This window comes from Danio aesculapii, chromosome 6 (assembly GCF_903798145.1).
Source record: "Danio aesculapii chromosome 6, fDanAes4.1, whole genome shotgun sequence".
NCBI classification, from domain to species: Eukaryota; Metazoa; Chordata; class Actinopteri; order Cypriniformes; family Danionidae; genus Danio; species Danio aesculapii.
In genome coordinates this window covers 16,214,756-16,234,279 of record NC_079440.1, presented here as the reverse complement: position 1 = coordinate 16,234,279, position 19,524 = coordinate 16,214,756, and the positions used below count along the sequence as shown (strand labels likewise).

General features: G+C 36.2%; 1 protein-coding gene across 1 annotated transcript in view; it reads left to right on the top strand.

Moving 5' to 3' along the window:
* Positions 1–2,546: 2,546 nt before the first annotated feature.
* The window catches only part of arl6ip6 (ADP-ribosylation factor-like 6 interacting protein 6), a 37,082-nt gene continuing 20,104 nt past the window's right edge, over positions 2,547–19,524 (top strand). The window contains exons 1-3 of the mRNA XM_056459669.1: positions 2,547–2,920; positions 5,365–5,418; positions 5,496–5,628. Of these exons, the coding sequence (XP_056315644.1) occupies positions 2,635–2,920; positions 5,365–5,418; positions 5,496–5,628 (473 nt within the window). The 5' untranslated portion in view covers positions 2,547–2,634. The remainder of the gene's footprint in view (positions 2,921–5,364; positions 5,419–5,495; positions 5,629–19,524) is intronic.

Here is a 19,524-nt window from a genome sequence, read left to right as displayed (position 1 = left end):
TTATATATTTATATTTTATACTGATCTTATTGTTGTTGCATTTTTCATCTTTCTGTTAATCCTCCTTGACCATCCTTCAGAAACCTTAATTCACCCTAATAAAATAATTAATCACTTGGCAGACAAACATAACAAATATTTGTACCTATACTTGTATAACATAATATTGGGAAAATACGTCTAGATTGCAGATGACATTAAATACCCTCATAAAATAAAATACTATTGTAACGTGACACGGACAACGGAGGTGCGGATCCAAATGCAGGTTTATTAAACAGAGATGGTCAGGCAAGCAATGGTCAACACAGGGGCAAACAGATGTACACAGGAAATCCAGAGTCGTAGTCATAAACAGGCAGATGGTCAAAGAGGCAGGAAGCAGACAACGTAAAACGCACAAACAAAGCAAGGTGCAAACACGGAAGGCAAGGAAACCGAGTCCTAATGCTCACAGTACAGTTTACAAGACTCAGCCATGAGTGTCTTAAAGTGAACCGTATATATGTGTGTGTGCATCAGCTGTGTGAGTGTAATCAATGGAGACTTGGAGCAGGTGTGTGTGTGTTGCATGACAGGACTTGTAGTTCATATTGAGACTGGTTTGTAGTCTGTGTATAAGTGAATGTTCTCCAGCGATCTATGATTGTTAGATCGCTGGTGATCATGACAACTACTTATTCATTCCTTCATTTTCTTTTCAGCTTAGTCCCTTTATTAATTCGGAGTCGCCACAGCGAAATGAACCACCAACTTATCCAGCATATGTTTTACGCAGCGGATGCCCTTCCAGCTGAAACCCATCACTGGGAAACACCCATACACACTCATTCACACACATACATTATGGACAATTTTAGCTTACCCAATTCACCTGTACCACATGTCTTTGGACTTGTGGGGGAAACCAGATTAAATTAAATTTATAACAAAACAAGCATTTCTTTTAGTAGAGGCAGATCCAAAATAACCAAAACTAATATCTTTAAAAGTATAGTTTTTTCTCTTTTTTATGGTGTTTTAACAATACAATCATATTAACCATAACAATGGATGACATCAAGTACAACAATAAACAAGGAAAATTATATATAAATAAATAAAAATAATAATAAAATAAGATAATAAAAACCATGGTACAGAGGCTGAAGTGTCAAATTTTACAATATTTACAAAGTCCTTAAAAATTTAAATTTTTTTTACACTTTTTGCTGTAAACATTTTGTAAAGTGGTAATTAAACAATTTAAGTCACAAAGAAAATTCTGCAAATTAGATAATGATGAAGAAAATTTACATTTGTGAATATAATATTTACCCAATAAAATAAATAAACGTAATTATTTAACTTTGTTGGGAACACAAAATTTGTAAGGTATGAGCCAAGCTTTTTTTCCAATCAATTTTATCTATTAGAGAATTCCAAATAAAATTTTCCCCTCAAAGTGATTCTTTTCTTTGACTGAAACACATTTCTTATATTTGTATTACTACATTTTAGATTGTAAATGCATTTTTCTTCAAACTAAAAACTTTGGTTCTTTTTTAAAAATCACTTAAAATGACAAGTGGTATTTCAATAAATGAGCAAGGCCATTTGGTATGACTAGGCCCACACGGAATCTGCGCGCACAGAAATCCGCAGATTTTTAGCCCATCATTGCGCCTATCTATTTACTTGTATAAATGTGTGCAAATATATTTATTCCGTTTTTAATTTGATTTCAGTAATATTATTGACTAATATGAAAGTGTTTATTTGATTTATTTACAATACAGTTTTTGTAGTTTAGTAGATATATTATATAAGTGACTTGCTTTTTTTACCAAATAAGTGGATCTAATTGGATTTGCATTGTAGACACTAAATAAAAGTTAAAAAGCTATTATTTTTTATTTAACATATTAAGTTTTTAGTTGCAAAACTCCCAAAACAATTCTGCAAAAATCCGCAGATTTTTCAAAAGTCTACACAGAATAATGTCCGCAGATTCTGTCTGGCCCTAGCTATGGCCTATAGTATGAAATTCTTTATGAATAACAGGGAAGTTATATTTAACCATACAATTACCATATGAATAGAAGTTACCTTGTGGATCAAGTAAGTCACGAAGATAATTAATATCCATTCCCTGCCATTCTAATAAAAAATCGATTTATTCTTTACTAAGATGCTTTCTTTGTTCCATACAGTCACTTTGTTCTAAGTAATAATGACAAGCGTTGTTTTTTGTTTAGTGACGTTCGTCACATCCAATTGTACGGTCGTATAGCATGGGTTGTCTATTATGATTGGGCAAGGCGATAATGAAGGCGGTGCTTCACAAACACGGAAGCTCAAACCGCGATGTTTTGAAACTCTTCAACATTCGACAGTTTTCAAATTAGCAAGTATTACGTTTAACAAAAAAACGTATAAAGCAAGTATATTTATCGCTTGACATTATAAAAACAGCTTTACATACACCCTAGAAGTCGAGTGTAATTAATACGAGAAGTGAGGTGAACTAACCAGCGTATTTACTTACAAGTCTGTTTTTCCGTGTTGTCTAGGAAACGGAAACGCGCAAGCTAAAGACGCAGGATGTGACTCGAGCCAACAGTTTCAACTTCAGAAAGTTTACTGCTGGCAAGCATGCAGCTGTCTGCTAGAGATAAAGATGCCCCGTCGTTGGACATTTATTCAGACGACGAGGAGACGATTGCGTTTGCGGAAAGAAGAACTGCGATGGAGGACACAAATGCAGGTTCAAATGTGAGAAGCGAAAACCGCGGGGCAACGCCTCGGCGGCCACCTGTCCGGCAGAGGTACTGGAGGAACACACACCTGTGGCCCGCTCGTATCGGCTCTGTGCTGTGCAGTATAATCTTTGTATCGTTTATCGCAGTGTTGATCGCATTTCTTTACATCATTTTAAAAGGTAAACACAAACATGACGTTATTTGTATAATGCTATGATTATCTTAGAGGAGCAGTTCACACAAACATGAAAGTTCTGTAATCATTTAGTTCACCTTTACTTATTTGGGGATATTCTAAAATGCTTAACATGAAAAAAGCTTAACGTAGCGTAATATACCTAAAAATCAACTAACAAACCCAAATTTCTGTCAAACTTTACTTGTAATAATCCTAACTAACTGAGTCTTAGTTTCATAGATAAAGTGAATAACATCACGTTAAGCGTTTTCTCCCCCTTTAAGTCTAGTAGGAAAAAGCTCAACGTGGCTTAATGCACCTTAACTAGTGGGGGAAATCAAATTTTACTTGTGACAAACACTTTCTGATGTCTAAAGAATAAGCTTTAATTTTAGTGGGTGAAAATGATCAGGTTACATGTCTCTCCATTGAGTCCATTATGAAAGGAAAACGCTTAACATGGCTTAATATACCTCAACAAGTGGGGCACACTAAAAATCTGTAACATTTTACTTGTGATTAACACTAACTACTATCAAAAGATCAAGCCCTGATTCTGTAGATGAAATGAACAATGTCACATTAAGCAGTTCATCCCCATTTAAGTCCATTAAAACAGCTTAATGTGGTTTAACTTAACATCTGGAGACAATGACATTTTTGTATAAATATACTCATAAACACTTTCTGCTGTTAAAACAGGCCCGTAGCCAGGTGGGTTTGGTGGTTTGGGTTTGGAAGACCCGCCCCACACTGACAAAAGTCCAGAATTTGGCCCATACATGAGGTCTTTTGTCTTATTTTGACTGCTATGCCATAAGAAATTGTAAAAAATAACTAATCAAAAAAGGCTTCAAGATGGAGCGGAAAGTTGGCTGTTGCTTCAGTATGTCTTCAGCTAATCAGTGTTATTCAATGCAAACAATTATTTTTCATGAGTCCAACATCTAGCTGTGCAAGAAAACATTCTGACCTCAGTCTTTTTTCGCTACTGGATTGTTTTTAAATAGAGAAAATATTTTACAAATAATTTTTATTCTAAATCTTGGACCTTGGGCCTTGAAACCTTCAATAGATTCTTAGGCCTTCTTTTACCTTCTTGAAACAAAAAATTACCAACATCAAGGTATGAAGCACCAAAAGCGGACATGTAAGAAATTGATTTGAATACTATTCTGGCGATTGTAGTTATCCATATATTTTCAAATGTACTTTTTAAAAAAGAAAAAAGTTCTGCTTTATTTTTATTATAGTTTACATTTTTTTATGCATAAACTGAGGAAAAGTCAAATGTGCTGGCCAGTTTGTTATTTGCCTAATAAATGACAATAGGTTACATTTTAACAAATTCCTATTTTTTTTCCTAATGATAAATGATGTAATAAATTTGTATTTTAAAAATAATAATAAAATTTTTTTTTTATTCCTAATCTTTAAGAAATATATTTGATACATCAAAAAGTGTAGTTATGATGACCGTCCAACGAGCCAATCCAGCTAAAAATAGTGCTTAAAATGTCTCTAAATTGCAGTATTTAAATCTCATAATTAAATAGAATATGAGGTGTATAACTGCAAACAAAAAAAAGTCAATTTTTGGAGAAAAAAACCCCACCCCTTTAACCAGGCTGGCTACGGGCCTGTAAAAGAACAAACTTCTGTTTTAGTGGATCAAGTGAACATTATCACTTAAAGCATTCTCCCTATAGAAGTCCATTATAAGGAAACAGCTTAACATACTTTACTGTCAAACTTGTGATTAACACTAAATATTGTCAAAAGAACAGGCCCTAATTCCACAGATAAGAGAGTTAGGGGGAAACGCTAAAAACAAAATTGTGCACTTTAGCTGGGGAAACAGGGCTCATTCTTTTGCTTGTAGTTAGTGCTAATTACAAGTAAAACTTAAAAGAAATTTGGTTCCCTCCGCCTGTTGTTAAGGTACATTGAGCCACAATAAGCTTTTTCCTTATAATAGACTTCAATGTGGGAGAACATACTTTAATGTGATGTTTTTCACTTAATCTTTGGAATTGGGGCTCGCTCTTTTTACAGTAATTAGGGTTAATTACAAGAAAAGTTTGGCAGAAATTTGGATTCCTCTGGTTGATGTTTAGGTACATTAAGCCATGTTAAGCGTTTTAGAATGTCCCCTTGTTTTTTTCTTCTGTTGAACAACAAAGGAAGATATACCAAATAACGTTTGGGGGGAAACAGCTGTATTGACTTCCATAGTATTTTTTTTGTTCCACCTATGGATGTCAGTGGCTACTTTTTTCCAACTTTCTTCAGAATATCTTGTTTTCTGATCAACAGAAGAAAAAATGTATTAAGGTTAATGGGAAGGACTTTTTGGGGGTATGCTGCTCCTTTAAATTTCCAGCCAGTGCAATGCTATATTTGTTAATGAATGCACAATTTGATTAATAACTCTCTTGTTTATAGATTTAAAAACAGAGAGGATAACCACTGAAGATGGATCAGAAGTGCGACTCCTAGGTTGGTCCAACATGAACCTAAAGTGTTGCTATGTACAATATTAGCTGGATGGTTTCAAACATGGCTTTTTATTGCAGGTTTCTGGAGTATTTTGGTCCTGTCTTCTGTGGCTGGTGTTTTGTGTTGCAGTTTCTCCTGGACTCTAACTTACTTTGACTCCTTTGAGCCAGGAATGTTTCCTCCAACTCCTCTTTCTTCATCCAGATACAAGTGAGCACGTGTTTTTTTTAATTTTTTTTATTTTTTTTATCTTTATGTAAAATTAAATCACCAAACCATATTATCTAAATCAGGTTAGACCATGTCAAATGCTGCCATTCACAATGTCCTTTCACATTTTCTAGATTAAAGGTCTAGATAAAATTTTTATAGGTGTACATTTACACCCACCTCACAATTAGATTCAGATTTCATTCTAAAATGATTCTTTTTTCCAGTTCTTGAATTTATTACTACATTAATAACCACATACAGTTCTTCATTTAATTAAAGAACAAGTTTGCAAATAACAAAAGTAACAAAAATACAGTATTTTAATTTATGTCATGTTACATACCTTTAACAGAATACAAAAATTAAATGATCAAGTATTACACTGAATGAATTTGTGTATTAATTATTAAAAAATGTATTATTTTCGAAGCTATACAAGTTATTAAGTCTGGATCAGCAAGTGATTCCATCATATTTTTTGATTAATATTATTTACTTTGGACTTTGTCTGTCAGTTAACTCGTAAAACACAATTAGAAATTTTTCATGGCTTGAAGAAATGTAACAGCATTGTAATTAATGTTCAGTTTCCTGCACAGATTGATCATTTTGGTTCAGGGAGGCATTGACTTGCATTTGATGAGTCATGAATATTAAAAGTTCTTTAATGTTTACTGTAGAAAAAAGTGCCAGACCTATTTAACTGCATTTAAAACATATATTATCTTGTCTTTATGCATCAATGCAAAATTGTTCAAGCACAGTAAACATTTCAATGCATTATAACATTATATTCCAAAGCTCTACAATTATTATGACATGTTTTAAGAGTGTATATATCATTTTAACATTTTTAGCTATAAGTTGTCACCGTTTCTTTTTTTTAATCTAGCATTTTAAATTAATATAAATGGCAAGTGCTAAAAAAAGATCTCACTCTAGCATCATGATTATAGTAAGTGCAAAAATAAAGAAGTAATATTTAAATTTGTAAAAGCCACTCTGAAAAAGTAAAGTGAGTTAGGAAGGAATTAAGACGCACAGTCTGATGGCAGCAATCTATCCCGTCTATGAGATACCTCAATGTGGTTGATGTTTGATGGCATAAATGTGTTCCATAGATGGCACCTGATGGGCCTGTAGTCATCATTAAATTATTTTCTTGGTTATCTCTCTTGAATTTCCTCTGAATCATTAGATGTGACATTATGGAGACTGAGAGGCTGTTCTGAAACCAAATAGGAGATACCTTTGTGTGTTTAGTCAACAGCTAACTTTACTTTCAAGATTTTTATTATTTACTTTTTCAAAATAATTCCAAATGGATTTTTATGTGAAATATTTTTTGGTGGTGTGTGTTTCCACTACAACGTCAAATCTGCGCTCAGTGCTGCTGGCCACGCTACAGTGCCACTTGCTCTGGGATTTCAAAAATTACAGTTGAGCTGTAGCTGTTATTTGCCTATTTTGGAAAACAGTGTGTTTACACGTTTATCACACGTGCATTGTCACGCGTGCATGAAGTGATCAATGCATAAACACACAGGCATACATTCAATATGTGTAAACTAAGCTTTTGAAGGAATACATTCTCATAGTAGCCTACACGTAAGTGATTTCACCTCAGTATTCCAGTTCCACAGGCACTTGGAAACATACATCAACATCTTGCCTTACCCACTTTTCACAGCTTTTCAAAACCAAAAACTTTTAGGTGGGCTGAGTAGAATTCTGAGTAGAATAAAGGCGTAGTGTATGTTTTGTTTGTTTAGTTTTTTGTCTTCTCTCTGTTGTGCGCCCTGTCCTTCTCCAGGTTCGGTTTCATTGGCTAATTAGGGTCTCATTCTTCATTTTCTTTCGTAATTTTTTTTTTCCAAGTAATTTTCTAGATTTTTTTTCATTATATTTTTTTCATTTTTTTCATTTTTTCAGTTGTTTAACTAACTGCCAACTTTGTTTACTTTTATCAATATTTCTAGAACCTAAATGACCTTTATGAAAGTTAGCTTTTGTTATTTAGATAATGTTAAAGTTCTTGATTTGCTAACTGCCATCATTGTGTTTTATATCTTCTTACTAGAATCTGATTAACTCTCATTAGAGTTGTGTTTGTTAGTTAGCTTATGGAGTGGGCGCCACCTCTGTAGTTTTGTTTTAGTTGCTGTAGTTTATTTAAAGTTATTTATTAGTTTATTTATAACTAAAGTTTTTGGTTTGATTTCTACATTTTTCTAACCACTAGTTAGTTAGTAGTTTGGGGTCTAGGTAGACTGTTTTGTTTTATTTATTTATTTGTCTTGGCAACACACTTGTTATTTGCTTAGGTTACTGATTAATTAAATTCCATTTTTTTCACTAATTGTTTAATGAATGAGGCGGCATGGTGGCTCAGTGATTATCACTGTTATCTCACAGCAAGAAGGTTGCTGGTTCGAGTCCCTGGCTGGGCCAGTTGGCATTTCTGTGTGAAGTTTGCATGTTCGCCTGGGTTCATCTAGGTGTTCGGGTTTCCCCCACAGTCCATAAGACATACAGTATAGGTGAACTGGATAAACTACAGTGTGTGTGTGTGTGTGTGTGCGTGTGTGCGAGCGAGCCTGCGAGAGTGTATGGTTGTTTCCCAGTACTGAGTTATAGCTGGAAGGGCATCTGTTGTGTAAAACATATGCTGGAATAGTTGGCGGTTTGTTCCAATGTGGTGACCCCTGATAAATAAGGAAAATGAATGAATGAATGTTTTATAAATTATTTCTTTTTGTTTTAAATTTCCATCTTTTTCACCATGCACTGGTATGATCTCACGTAAATGTTATGTCTCATTCTTTTTACATCAAGCTCGTAACACCTAAATTAAGGGAAACTCTGGAGGGTCAAACATGAAAAAGTTAGAAATGGGCTTGACTTACCCCATTTTCTCAGGTATGACATGCCTTCTATTCTATAACGAAAAACCTGGAGTTTCCCAGTTTTGACTTAGGGTGTACTCGACATGGCTCAGTTGGCCAGCCCTGGCCTGGTTGAAAGAGGTGTGCCAGAGTGCAGTTCGGTTGGGCTTTAGCACAGTACACTTGTAGTATGAGTGAAAAAAGCATGCCCGAGCGTGAAACTGAAGACCAGATGTCAATTTTAAGGGCCTTTTTCATATGGATTTATTAATCATTTTTACTTTTCAATAAACGTGAGCTGTCATAGTTTATTAAAGATACAAATCCTCTGCTGCCTGACAGCTGCCACCTTCAGCAAACCTCCTAATATGTGCAGCATGATGACATGAACATTTATGAGCGTCGAAAGTGGTGGATCTGTTCAGTAAAAGATTTGACTTTGTGTCACTGCATATCAAACGACTTAAAATAATATAAAACAATATAACTAAAGCAATCCTAATTGTACGGAGTAAGAGCATCGCATCTTCAATGATGTAAGCGTGCTGAAGCATCCTGAATTCTTTACACCTACATGTCTACTCTTTGCACTAAGTTTGTAATTGTTCAAAAGCAACTCCAAAGATTACATTTTTATGACTATTTTTTTTTTTCTTTCTTCAAATTCACACCAATGAATTTGGGAGATTCTTTTTAGAAATTGAATAGAAGTTAAAAAGAGAAACTCCAATTCCACATTAAGATGTGATCATCTGATGACTTCAGGCTAATAGTCTCTAGACTCGCCCATTATCAGGAATGTGAATTCATTTACTGCTGCAGCACCTGTGACATTAATTTCACTGATCATGTAAGAAACATAAATTTTTTTTTTCAATGCCTGATGACTGATTGTCTCTAAAAGAGGCTGTTATTCCCTCAGCTGCCAGTTCTGCTCTGGAGTGTAATACCCAGAGAGAGTAGAAGAGTTATAAGAACATGTTATCAAGGCTGTTACTCTGGCCTGAGGTTATTCACCCGTTTTTCCTATTTTGTTTTTTGCTGTCAGCTGCCTTAGAAGCTTGTCAGCTGGTAAAATAGAAAATTGTTCCCATCTCTTTGTGGTGGTTGGACTCACCCTGGCGAGAGCACAGACTCTGAGGAGAACAGAAAAGCAATTTTCCTGTAATTGCTTTTCATCTTCAGACCTGAATACTTGCACCAAGCGGAACATTCAAAAACTGTCCCAGAATTGGTCCACAGGGATTTTGTGGGGCTCCAGGCCCATCAAATACGTCTAAATGTCCTTTACACCAAATGCTAATGCTTTTGGAGGAGAAAGAGAGGAAGTGGAATTTGCTTGAACTTTTTTATTATTATTATCGCTCTTTCCGAACTCAGACTTTCTGAAATGAGAAATTCTTTATTTGATTTTTGAAGGGTTAGTTCGGACAAAAACGAAAGCTGTCACCATTTACTCAACCTCAAGTCATTATCAAAACCTGAGAGATATCTGACCTTTGAAGGTCAGAAGCAAAACTTTGGCACTTCACAAAGTTTATAAAGACACCATAAAAAATCCATACAAGTTAAATGGTTGTTAAAGGGATAGTTCACCCATAAATGAAAATTAGCTCACAATTTGCCCTCCCTCATTTGGTTTTAAACTTTTATGGCTTTCTTCTGCTGTTGGACACAAAAGAAGAACTTTTGAAAAATGCTGATTGATGGTACCCATTGACTTTCGTAGTAGAAAAAAATACTATGAAAGTCAATGGGAACCATCAACCAGCAGTTTTCAAAATATGAACAGAACAAAAAAGAAAAAAGAAACTCAAATAGGTTTTGAACAAATTAAGGGTTGTTCAACGATTTCATTTTAGGGTGAACTATCCCTTTAAGAAACATCATAACCTCATATAATGAACAGATTTGATTTAGGCTTTTATGCCTAAATAAATATTCTACATGCGTACTTAAAGCACATCTAATATGCTAAACAGTAATGTTTGTTTGGCCTCCTCAAAAAATCTGAGATTTGTTCTTTTGTGTGAAGCTTTCAAAGCGACTCTTGAGAAGAATATTAATTAATTGCCCTATTTCTTTACTAAGCTTTTTCTGACAACAAAGAATCAGTGTAAATATTCAATTTCTCCATTTTCTTTTTTTAAGATGAATGAAAAAGTATAAAGAGTTTGGAATGGCATGACTCCAAATGTTAATAGTAACTATCTGGTAATGGTAACTATGTCCCTGTTTGCTAAATATTTATGAGCTGCTAGCAGGAAGTGTTGAACCACAGAAAGAATGCCACCACCAACTCAGTTAGACCTATATACAGTGCTCAGCATAAATGAGTATACCCCCTTCTGAAATTGAACATTTGTATTTCTTTCTCAGTAAATATAGCTAATAATATTCAGTGCTTTTAGACAAAATTATTTTATTAAACAGTTATAGCCATTAAAATAAGAGTCTGGCCACCTAACATCTATATGACTGGAAAATTCAATTTAATACAAAATTTAAAATACATTTAAATTCATACAAGTTATTGAAAAAAAGGCTAATTGATAGTTTTTTTTTATTAATATCATCAATTTTCTTGTTTATTAAAGCACAGTCCAAATTCTATGTCTGTACTTCTACCCCTTCCCCTTGGCCCTTAAAAGAGTGTGAAGGGGAAGGGCTTCAAAATTCACCTCTAAGAAAGGGGACAGCACTACAACACCTGCACACGTCATCATATGTCATCACGATCTCTTGCTTCTTATGAAATCGATGGTCGCGACTGCTCTAGTTAATCCAGTTGCATTATGTTTTGGTATTTATCTTCAAGAAATCACTGAATGCAGCGATATCATGTTATCAGAACAATATAATGTGGAAATAAGATCTTAACTGTACTGTGTACTTACACAGTGGTCATATTCATCTATGTAAACACATAAAAAACAACATTAACATTATAGGAGACACTGTAAAAAGCTCATTCTCAGCCACTAGACTTTTCTGAGGGTATTTGAGTGTCATCGAGTGACAGAATGTTGTGGGACTACTATACAGCAGTTATTATTAGGGATTTTTCGAAATTTAGCGGCTTTTTTAAAAAAAAGCATGATGGTAAAACATAAACGCCATTATGAATGTATTAAAACATATGCTTATTTGTTGTAAAAATGACAAAAAAATACTAATTTGTGCATCTCCTTACTTCCGTGTGCAGCCATGCTGTCGTTGTAGATGGTTTCATTTCATTCATTTTCTTTTCGGCTTAGTCTTTTTATTAATCAGAGGTCGCTTGAACCACCAACTCATCCAGCACACTGTATGTTTTACGCAGTGGATGCCCTTCTAGCTGCAACCCATCACTGGGAAACACCCATACAAACATTCATTCACACATACACTACGGACAATTTAGTTTATTCAATTCACCTATAGCGCATGTCTTTGGACTTGTGGGGGAAACTGGAGCACCCGGAGGAAACCAACACGAACACTAGGAGAACATGCAAACTCCACACAGAAATGCCAACTGACCCAACTGACTCAAACCAGCAACCTTCTTGCTGTGAGGCAACAGTGCTAACCACTGAGCCATATTGTCGCCTCTTTCTCTCATATAAAACTTTTTTATAAGTTTGGACTCATCACATTAGAATTTTTTTCCATCTATCTTAATGTTCTGTAATTTTTATACATTTTAGGAATATTCTAGTAAAATGCATATTAACTTTTCATAATGTACAAGTTGTGATGCCTGAGTTCACTTCTAAAATTTAAAATGACCTATTTTTGTTGTTTCTTTTTTAAAATTGTCTGAATAAAAAATGGACCATTTATTAATTAGCAGCCATAACACAACACTAACTATCAACTTTTAATATAATAGATCATTTAACATCATTTGAGGTCTCTGAATGTGTTTTTCCATCAATTGCAGGTCATGCTGAACCATTGAAAATTTAAAGTTAGCTGAAATGCGCAAATTTGCACCTTGATTGAAATAGTTTAAATTAATTGTACAGCTGAAATTCTTACAAAGCGTTATCAAGGCAGTAAATATATATTGAGATATCTTTCAGATGAGACGTTAAACCGAGGTCTTGACTCACTGTGGTCATTAAAAATCCCATGGCCATACATGATAAATGTGCTATTTAAATGCACATAACTTGCTTACTAGATCATAGTTATTTAAAAGCTTATGTGACAGCAGGCTTATTCCTCGTGTTTTGTTCTAGTCATTTGACCCAGAAAGTTTTCCACCTAAGAAATATAATTGATATCATTGAAACATACTGACTGCTCACACATCTTTATTTTTTGTTGTATAATGTTTTTTTTTGTGGAAATTTTACACTTGCCACCATGTTACACTACTTGTGTTTCTTGTTATGTAAGTGTTGTTATGCTATATCATCGTCAAATATCAAAAGTCAATCTTTCTTTATTTGTTGTATGCATACCTGCCAACACTCCCGTTTTTCGCGGGGGTCTCCCGTATTTCAGACCCATCTACCACCCATCTTTCGTATTGTTCTGTCTGCCGGAAAACTCCTGGATTCCACCCACCCCCGCTCCTCAGCTTTTTGGTTCAGTCCCCATCTGCACCGAACCCAACGCGCAACCATCTTCATACCTGCTCCACAGTTCGCGCGCACCTTTAGCCCCGTTCTTTACTTCGCGCGCACCCCCGCATAAAATCTCCTGGATTTTATGATCCGAGTGGCAGGTATGATTGTATGAGTAAATTGGTCAATATTGAATAAAAGTGGAAAACATTTGAATGTTTATCACTATTAATGTTTACCCACAAATTTATTTAGTATGAAACTGATTTTATTTTTGACATAAATTCACGCATTGCTTTTGGATGCTGGATCTGTGATTAATAAGAAAATTAATAGACACTGAAGTAAAATAGCGAACATAGGTGCAGTGAGATACAGTACAGAGCATTAGTCAGACTTCCTCAGTGGTTTACTCGTTGCATAAATGATGAAGTGTTAGGAGGGTGTGAGGATATGCTGTTAGCCCATCAGACTGCATTCTCGTGTATTTCCAGTGACCTTAGTACTTCTGACATTTATTACCAAGAGCTTGGTGTACACAGCGTGGGAGGGGGAGACACGTGTATAGCGGGAATGCTGTGACAAGCTGTTGCTGTTTTCTAATTTAATATCCTTTGTAATTACCTCACTTTAGATTTAATTATCCAGTCTTGAGGAGACCAAAGCTTTGAATTTTCAGAGCAAACTGAAATGAACACATACACTCACCGGCCACTTTATAAGACCTTACTAGTACAGGGTTGGACCCCCTTTGCCTTCAGAACTGCCTTAATCCTTTGTGGCATAGATTCAACAAAGTACTGGAAATGTTCCTCAGAGATTTTAGTCAATATTGACATGATCGCATCACACATTTGCTGCAGATTTGTCAGCTGCACATCCTTGATGCAAATCTTCCGTTCCACCATATCCCAAAGGAGCTCTATTAGATTGAGATCTGATGACTGTGGAGGCCATTTGAGTACAATAGACTCATTGTCATGTTCAAGAAACCAGTCTGAGATGATTCGTGCTTTATGACATGGTGCGTTATCCTGCTGGAAGTCGCCAGCAGAAGATGGGTACACTGTGGTCATAAAGGGATGGACCGGTTGGCTGTGGCATTGACGCAATGCTCAGTTGGTTCTAATGGGCCCAAAGTGTGCCAAGAAAATATCCCCCACACCATTACACCACCACCAGCAGTGTGAATCTGTGATGCAAGGCTGGATGGATCCATGCTTTTATGGTGTTGACACCAAATTCTGACCCTACCATCCGAATGTCTCAGCAGAAATCGATACTCATCAGACCAGGCAACATTTTTCCAATCTTTTATTGTCCAAATTTAGCGAGTCTGTGCAAATTGTTTCTTGTTCTTAGCTGACAGAAGTGGCACCCGGTATGGTCTTCTGCTGCTGTAGCCCATCTGCCTCAAGGTTGGACGTGTTGTGCGTTCAGAGATGCTCTTCTGCATACCTTGGTTGAAATGTGTGGTTATTTGAGTTACTGTTGCCTTTCTATCAGCTTGAACCAGTCTGGCCATTCTCCTCTGACATCCGGCATCAACAAGGCATTTGTGCCCACAGAACTGCCGCTCACTGGATATTTTCTCTTTTTCAGACCATTCTCTGTAAACCCTAGAGATGGTTGTGCGTGAAAATCCCAGTAGATCAGCAGTTTCTAAAATACTCAGACCAGCCCATCTGGCACCAACAACCATGCCATGGTCAAAGTCACTTAAATCATCGTTTTTCCCCTTTCCGGTTTCTTGGTTTGAACTACAGCAGATCATCTTGACCATGTTGAAATGCCTAAATGGACTAAGTTGCTGCTATGTGGTTGGCTGATTAGACATTTGCGTTAACGAGCAGTTGGACAGGTGTACCTAATAAAGTGTCTGGTGAGTGTAGTGGAATGTATATTGAATGGTGACCAAAACTAAAATGATCACCAAAAAAATCTAACTTCAGTTATTGTTTATTTGGTTAGGAGTAGGCATGGGCCGGTATAAGATTCTGACGGTATGATAACCTTGGATATATCACATAGAATCACAGTATTGAAATATATTCTTTTTAAACGTCTGGGTAAAAAACAAAACCCTTTTCCCCTTTGTACACAATATGTTTTAATTTGAGTCAGGCTAAATAATTCAAATGAATTATTGACTTCTGCTGCCTTTATTTGTTTCAAAAATACACATTTTTTTTTTTTACAATTTAAAAAGGCATCTTTGGAGATCTTTTCTGCTGGAGATACTGTTGTCCTAAAAAATGCAAATAAAAAAATCTTACTCATACCTTTGAAAACCTTGACTTTTCCAAATCGTGATATACCTTGAACACTGTTATCGTCCCATGCCCAGTTAGGAGCATCTTTGTTTTGTCACGTCTGCTCGAACCAGAAATGATCTTTTATTTCATTATGTTGGCGTACTTCCAACTGAAATGGAATATTGAGTTAGGTGGTTGGGTTTTTGTTTTTGCACTTCATTTTCTAATAGGAAACTTATAGTAAGAGAGGCATGGCTAAGGCAAACAAAAACTAAGGCTGGTCGATATACAAAATGTTCAAATCGTCATATCTAACCCCTGTGAGATCGCCGATACATGATACTATCACATGGGAGCACAGCAGTGATATGTTTACGTACTTGCTCATTTATTTAATAGTTTCTAAATGTATTTAATATCCTTTCAGCTAATTTTATTTAATTTTTTACTTAATAATAATAATAATAATCAAATTGCATTACATTTTATCTGGGAAAATAGTTTAAATCAATGAAAATCGTCAGCGTGATAGCCCTGTGGTTAGTGTGCCGACATATGGTGCGGCAGCAGTCCAGGCATCCTGAGTCCCGGCTCCTGGACCTTTCCCGATCCTACCCCCTCTCTCTTCCACTTCACTTCCTGTCAGCCTACTGTCCTGTCTGATAAAGGCTAAAATGCCAAAAATAAATCTTTTAAAAAAATATTCAATGCAAATCACTGCTCTCTTTTAGCTAAATAGGCTATGAGACTTCAATTATTTCAAACATAAGACACCGTTGCAACAGTGTGGCGCAATCAACTATCTTTGCCTATCGCCAATACACAATACTATTGTCTATCGGCACAACTCTGCTGCCATAAACTCGCACTTTCTTTAATATGTGCAAAAAAAGAGAATGCAAGTCTCATACATTTTTCATTGCCACACAGCTTGTAAATATTCTTTCTAGCCAATTTGTTTGGTATTTGGCAGGAACTTTGGAGATTAAAGGCCAGCACTCATGTAGAATCCACATTTTTACTTTAGCAAATCACTTCGAGTGACAATGGAAGTAATTAATATTCAAAAGCCTGACAGATTATTAGCAGCAATAATTCTTTTTATCTTATATCGTCAGACTGTCAGTTTGATGTATTCATCAAATCAACATAAATAAATGTGTCCTTCCATTATTTTATTATAACAAAGTTTAGAAATTCATTCATTCATTCGTTAATTTATTAATTTGTTTGTTCATTCATTTTCCTTCATCTTAGTCCCTGATTTATCAGGGGTCACCACAGCAGAGAACGAACCACCAGCTACTCTGGCATATGTTTACACAGCAGATGCCCTTCCAGACACAACCCAGTACTGGGAAAAGAAATCTTTCATTTGAAAGAAAATAGATGTCACACCTTTATAGTCGAGTTAATTTAGGCCCCATCCCAATTCTATTTTTGTACTCTACCCCTTTCCCTTGGCCCTTGAAACAGAGTGTGAAGGGGAAGAGCTTCTAAATTTACCCCTAAGAAATGGGACAGCACCACAATACCTGCACATGTCATCATATGTTTTAGCAGTCTTTTACCTCATATGAGATTGATTATCATGACTGCTGTAGTTATTCCAGTCGCGTTATTTTTTGGTATTTATCTTTAGGAAATCACTGAAGGCATATATCGTGTTATCATAACGATGTAATGTGGCAATAAGATCGCAACTGTACTGTGCATTTACACCATGGCCATATTCATCTATGTAAACACACAAACGCAACATTAACATTATAGCAGACACTGTAAAAAAGTCATTCCCAGCCACTAGACTTTTCTGAGGGTATTCAAGAGTCGTCAAGTTACAGAATGTTGTGGAACTGCTGAATTATTATAAGAGATTATAGATCGTTTTTTTTTTTTTTTAGTTTTTTTTAACCATGACGGTAAAACACAAACGCCGTTATGAATGTATTAAAACATATGTTTGTTTGTTGTAAAAATGACAGAAATACAAATTTCTGCATTTCCTGACTTCTGTGTGCAGCCATGCTGCTGTTGTAGATGGTGTATTCTGGGAAATATTCGTTCCCCTTGGTTTTGAGTGTGGTCCTGAAAAATCTCTGTTTCAAGCGGTATCTAGCTCTTCCCCTTAGCCCTACGCCTTCAAGCTAAAAAGAATTGGGACACACCTACCCCTACTCGTGAACGCGCAAAACGAGGGTCAGGGGTAAGGGGAAGAGCTAAGGGGTAGAATTGGGATTGGGCCTTACAGTACTAATGATAACATTATGAATTATAAAAGGAGAAAAAAGGAATTAAATGATTACATTCAAAATAAAATAATCAAAATCAAGGGAAAGTGTTCAATTATTCAAGGTTTCAATTTTAGGTCGGATCATCCAGTCCTACGTCAAACTGACATCAACAGAAAAAGTATCACCACTCCAATCAGTGAAGCAAACGGTTCGACTTTGAACTTTAGAGATTTGTAATTTTTCACCTAAAGAATAACAATGATTTCTAGCAAAATAAACATTGTCAATTTTTATTTCACATGGACTTTAAACACAAAAGAATATATCTGGAAGAATGTTGGAACCCGGTAGCCACTGTCATCCATAGTTGGGGCGAAAAAGGTCAATAGCGCTGTTCACACAGGCGAGGACGTTATGGAATTTTTCCAGAAAAGGCAATTCACACATCCATTCCAAAATACCGGTAAATTCTGACATCATTAAGTGGAAATGACCTCTAAACGGCAGGGCTTGTATTTGTAAACATTTGACTACATTACAAACTCTGTGGATGGATCAGTGTTGTAAACAACTTTGATGAAAGCATAAAGAAAAATTTTCGCATGTTGAGATGTTCATAATATGTGTGTGTGCTGGCGCTCACCAGCTGCTTTACGTGCCAACGCGTCGGAGCTTGAAGGTAAACAAACAACGGCTTATCATAAGCATTTTAGCGACAATTATTTACACAGTTGGCATTAAGAAGGAACATAGAAATTTTATCCGAATAACATCTAGGAGCTAAATGTGTCTGGGTCTGGGAAATCATTTACAGGCTTTTATTCTCACCAACCGCGCGAACTTGAGTGTTCTGATTGGCTAAATTAGACGTCTTACGTCAGCGCGTTCTAGACTTGAACGCACTCTTTCCGGCAATCTTCCTTCTGCGTTCACACAGTGCAGAATTCCGGCAAATTACCAGTAATGTTACAACCTCTCTTTCCGGAAAATAGCCGGAATGAATTTACCGGTATTTTCAAAAAAGGCCGGTTCACACATACAGACTGGTCTGTATGTGTGAAAGGGGCTAATGGATACAAGTTTCCAACTTTCTTCAAAATATCTTTTGTATTCAACTAAAAGAAACCTCTTTGGAACCACTTGAGGCTGAGTAAATGGTGAGAATTTTCCCTTTTGGCTATACTATCCCATTAAAATTGTTTTCCAACTCCAGTGTCTTCATGCTAGATGGCACCCCTGTGCTTCTCATTCATCAGAGGTGGTTAAAGGACAGGGAGCCCCGTTTGAAGCCAACTCAAACGTGTCTTCACTGCTAACTTTGAGCTTGCAAATGAGTTTAAGGCTGTGTTCCAATTTATGAATCTATACGCCACTTTCTGATTGGCTGTTCAGGAGGAACATTATTGATTGTGTCTGGAGGCTTGGCGATAAAACCCAGGGTCACTCCATTGGCGAGCAAGTTGGTTATCTAATCACGCAGCGGTGCTCCGGTGTCTGTCCTAAACCCAACTTACACAGAACGCAAACAGGCTATCGACCAGCTAGCTGCCGAATGGGGGTGGTATTGACTGACCCCCACAGAAGTGTGACTGGGTCTGCTTGTTCCTTCACGCTTGCATAGCTCCAGTTCCCCACCACAACACAGCAGTGGTCGACACACACACCCTGTCCTATTGGCGTTCTCCATTTCGCTTCTCACAGTATGTCGCAGCGCTGCTCTAGCAATTAGCCTTTCGCATTATCCTCAAATGACTCTGATGCTTATAGAAGCTTTCCTTCTTTCTTTCCAGATATGCACACACACACACACACACACACACACACACACACACACACACACATTAGTGTAATGCACCCATTACTTTGTTTCCATAGAAACCCAACCTTTCAATCATCGAGTGCATATGGTCACAGTCGGTTCTTTGCGGCTCTGTCTTCAGCAGATAAGCTTAACATTATCTAC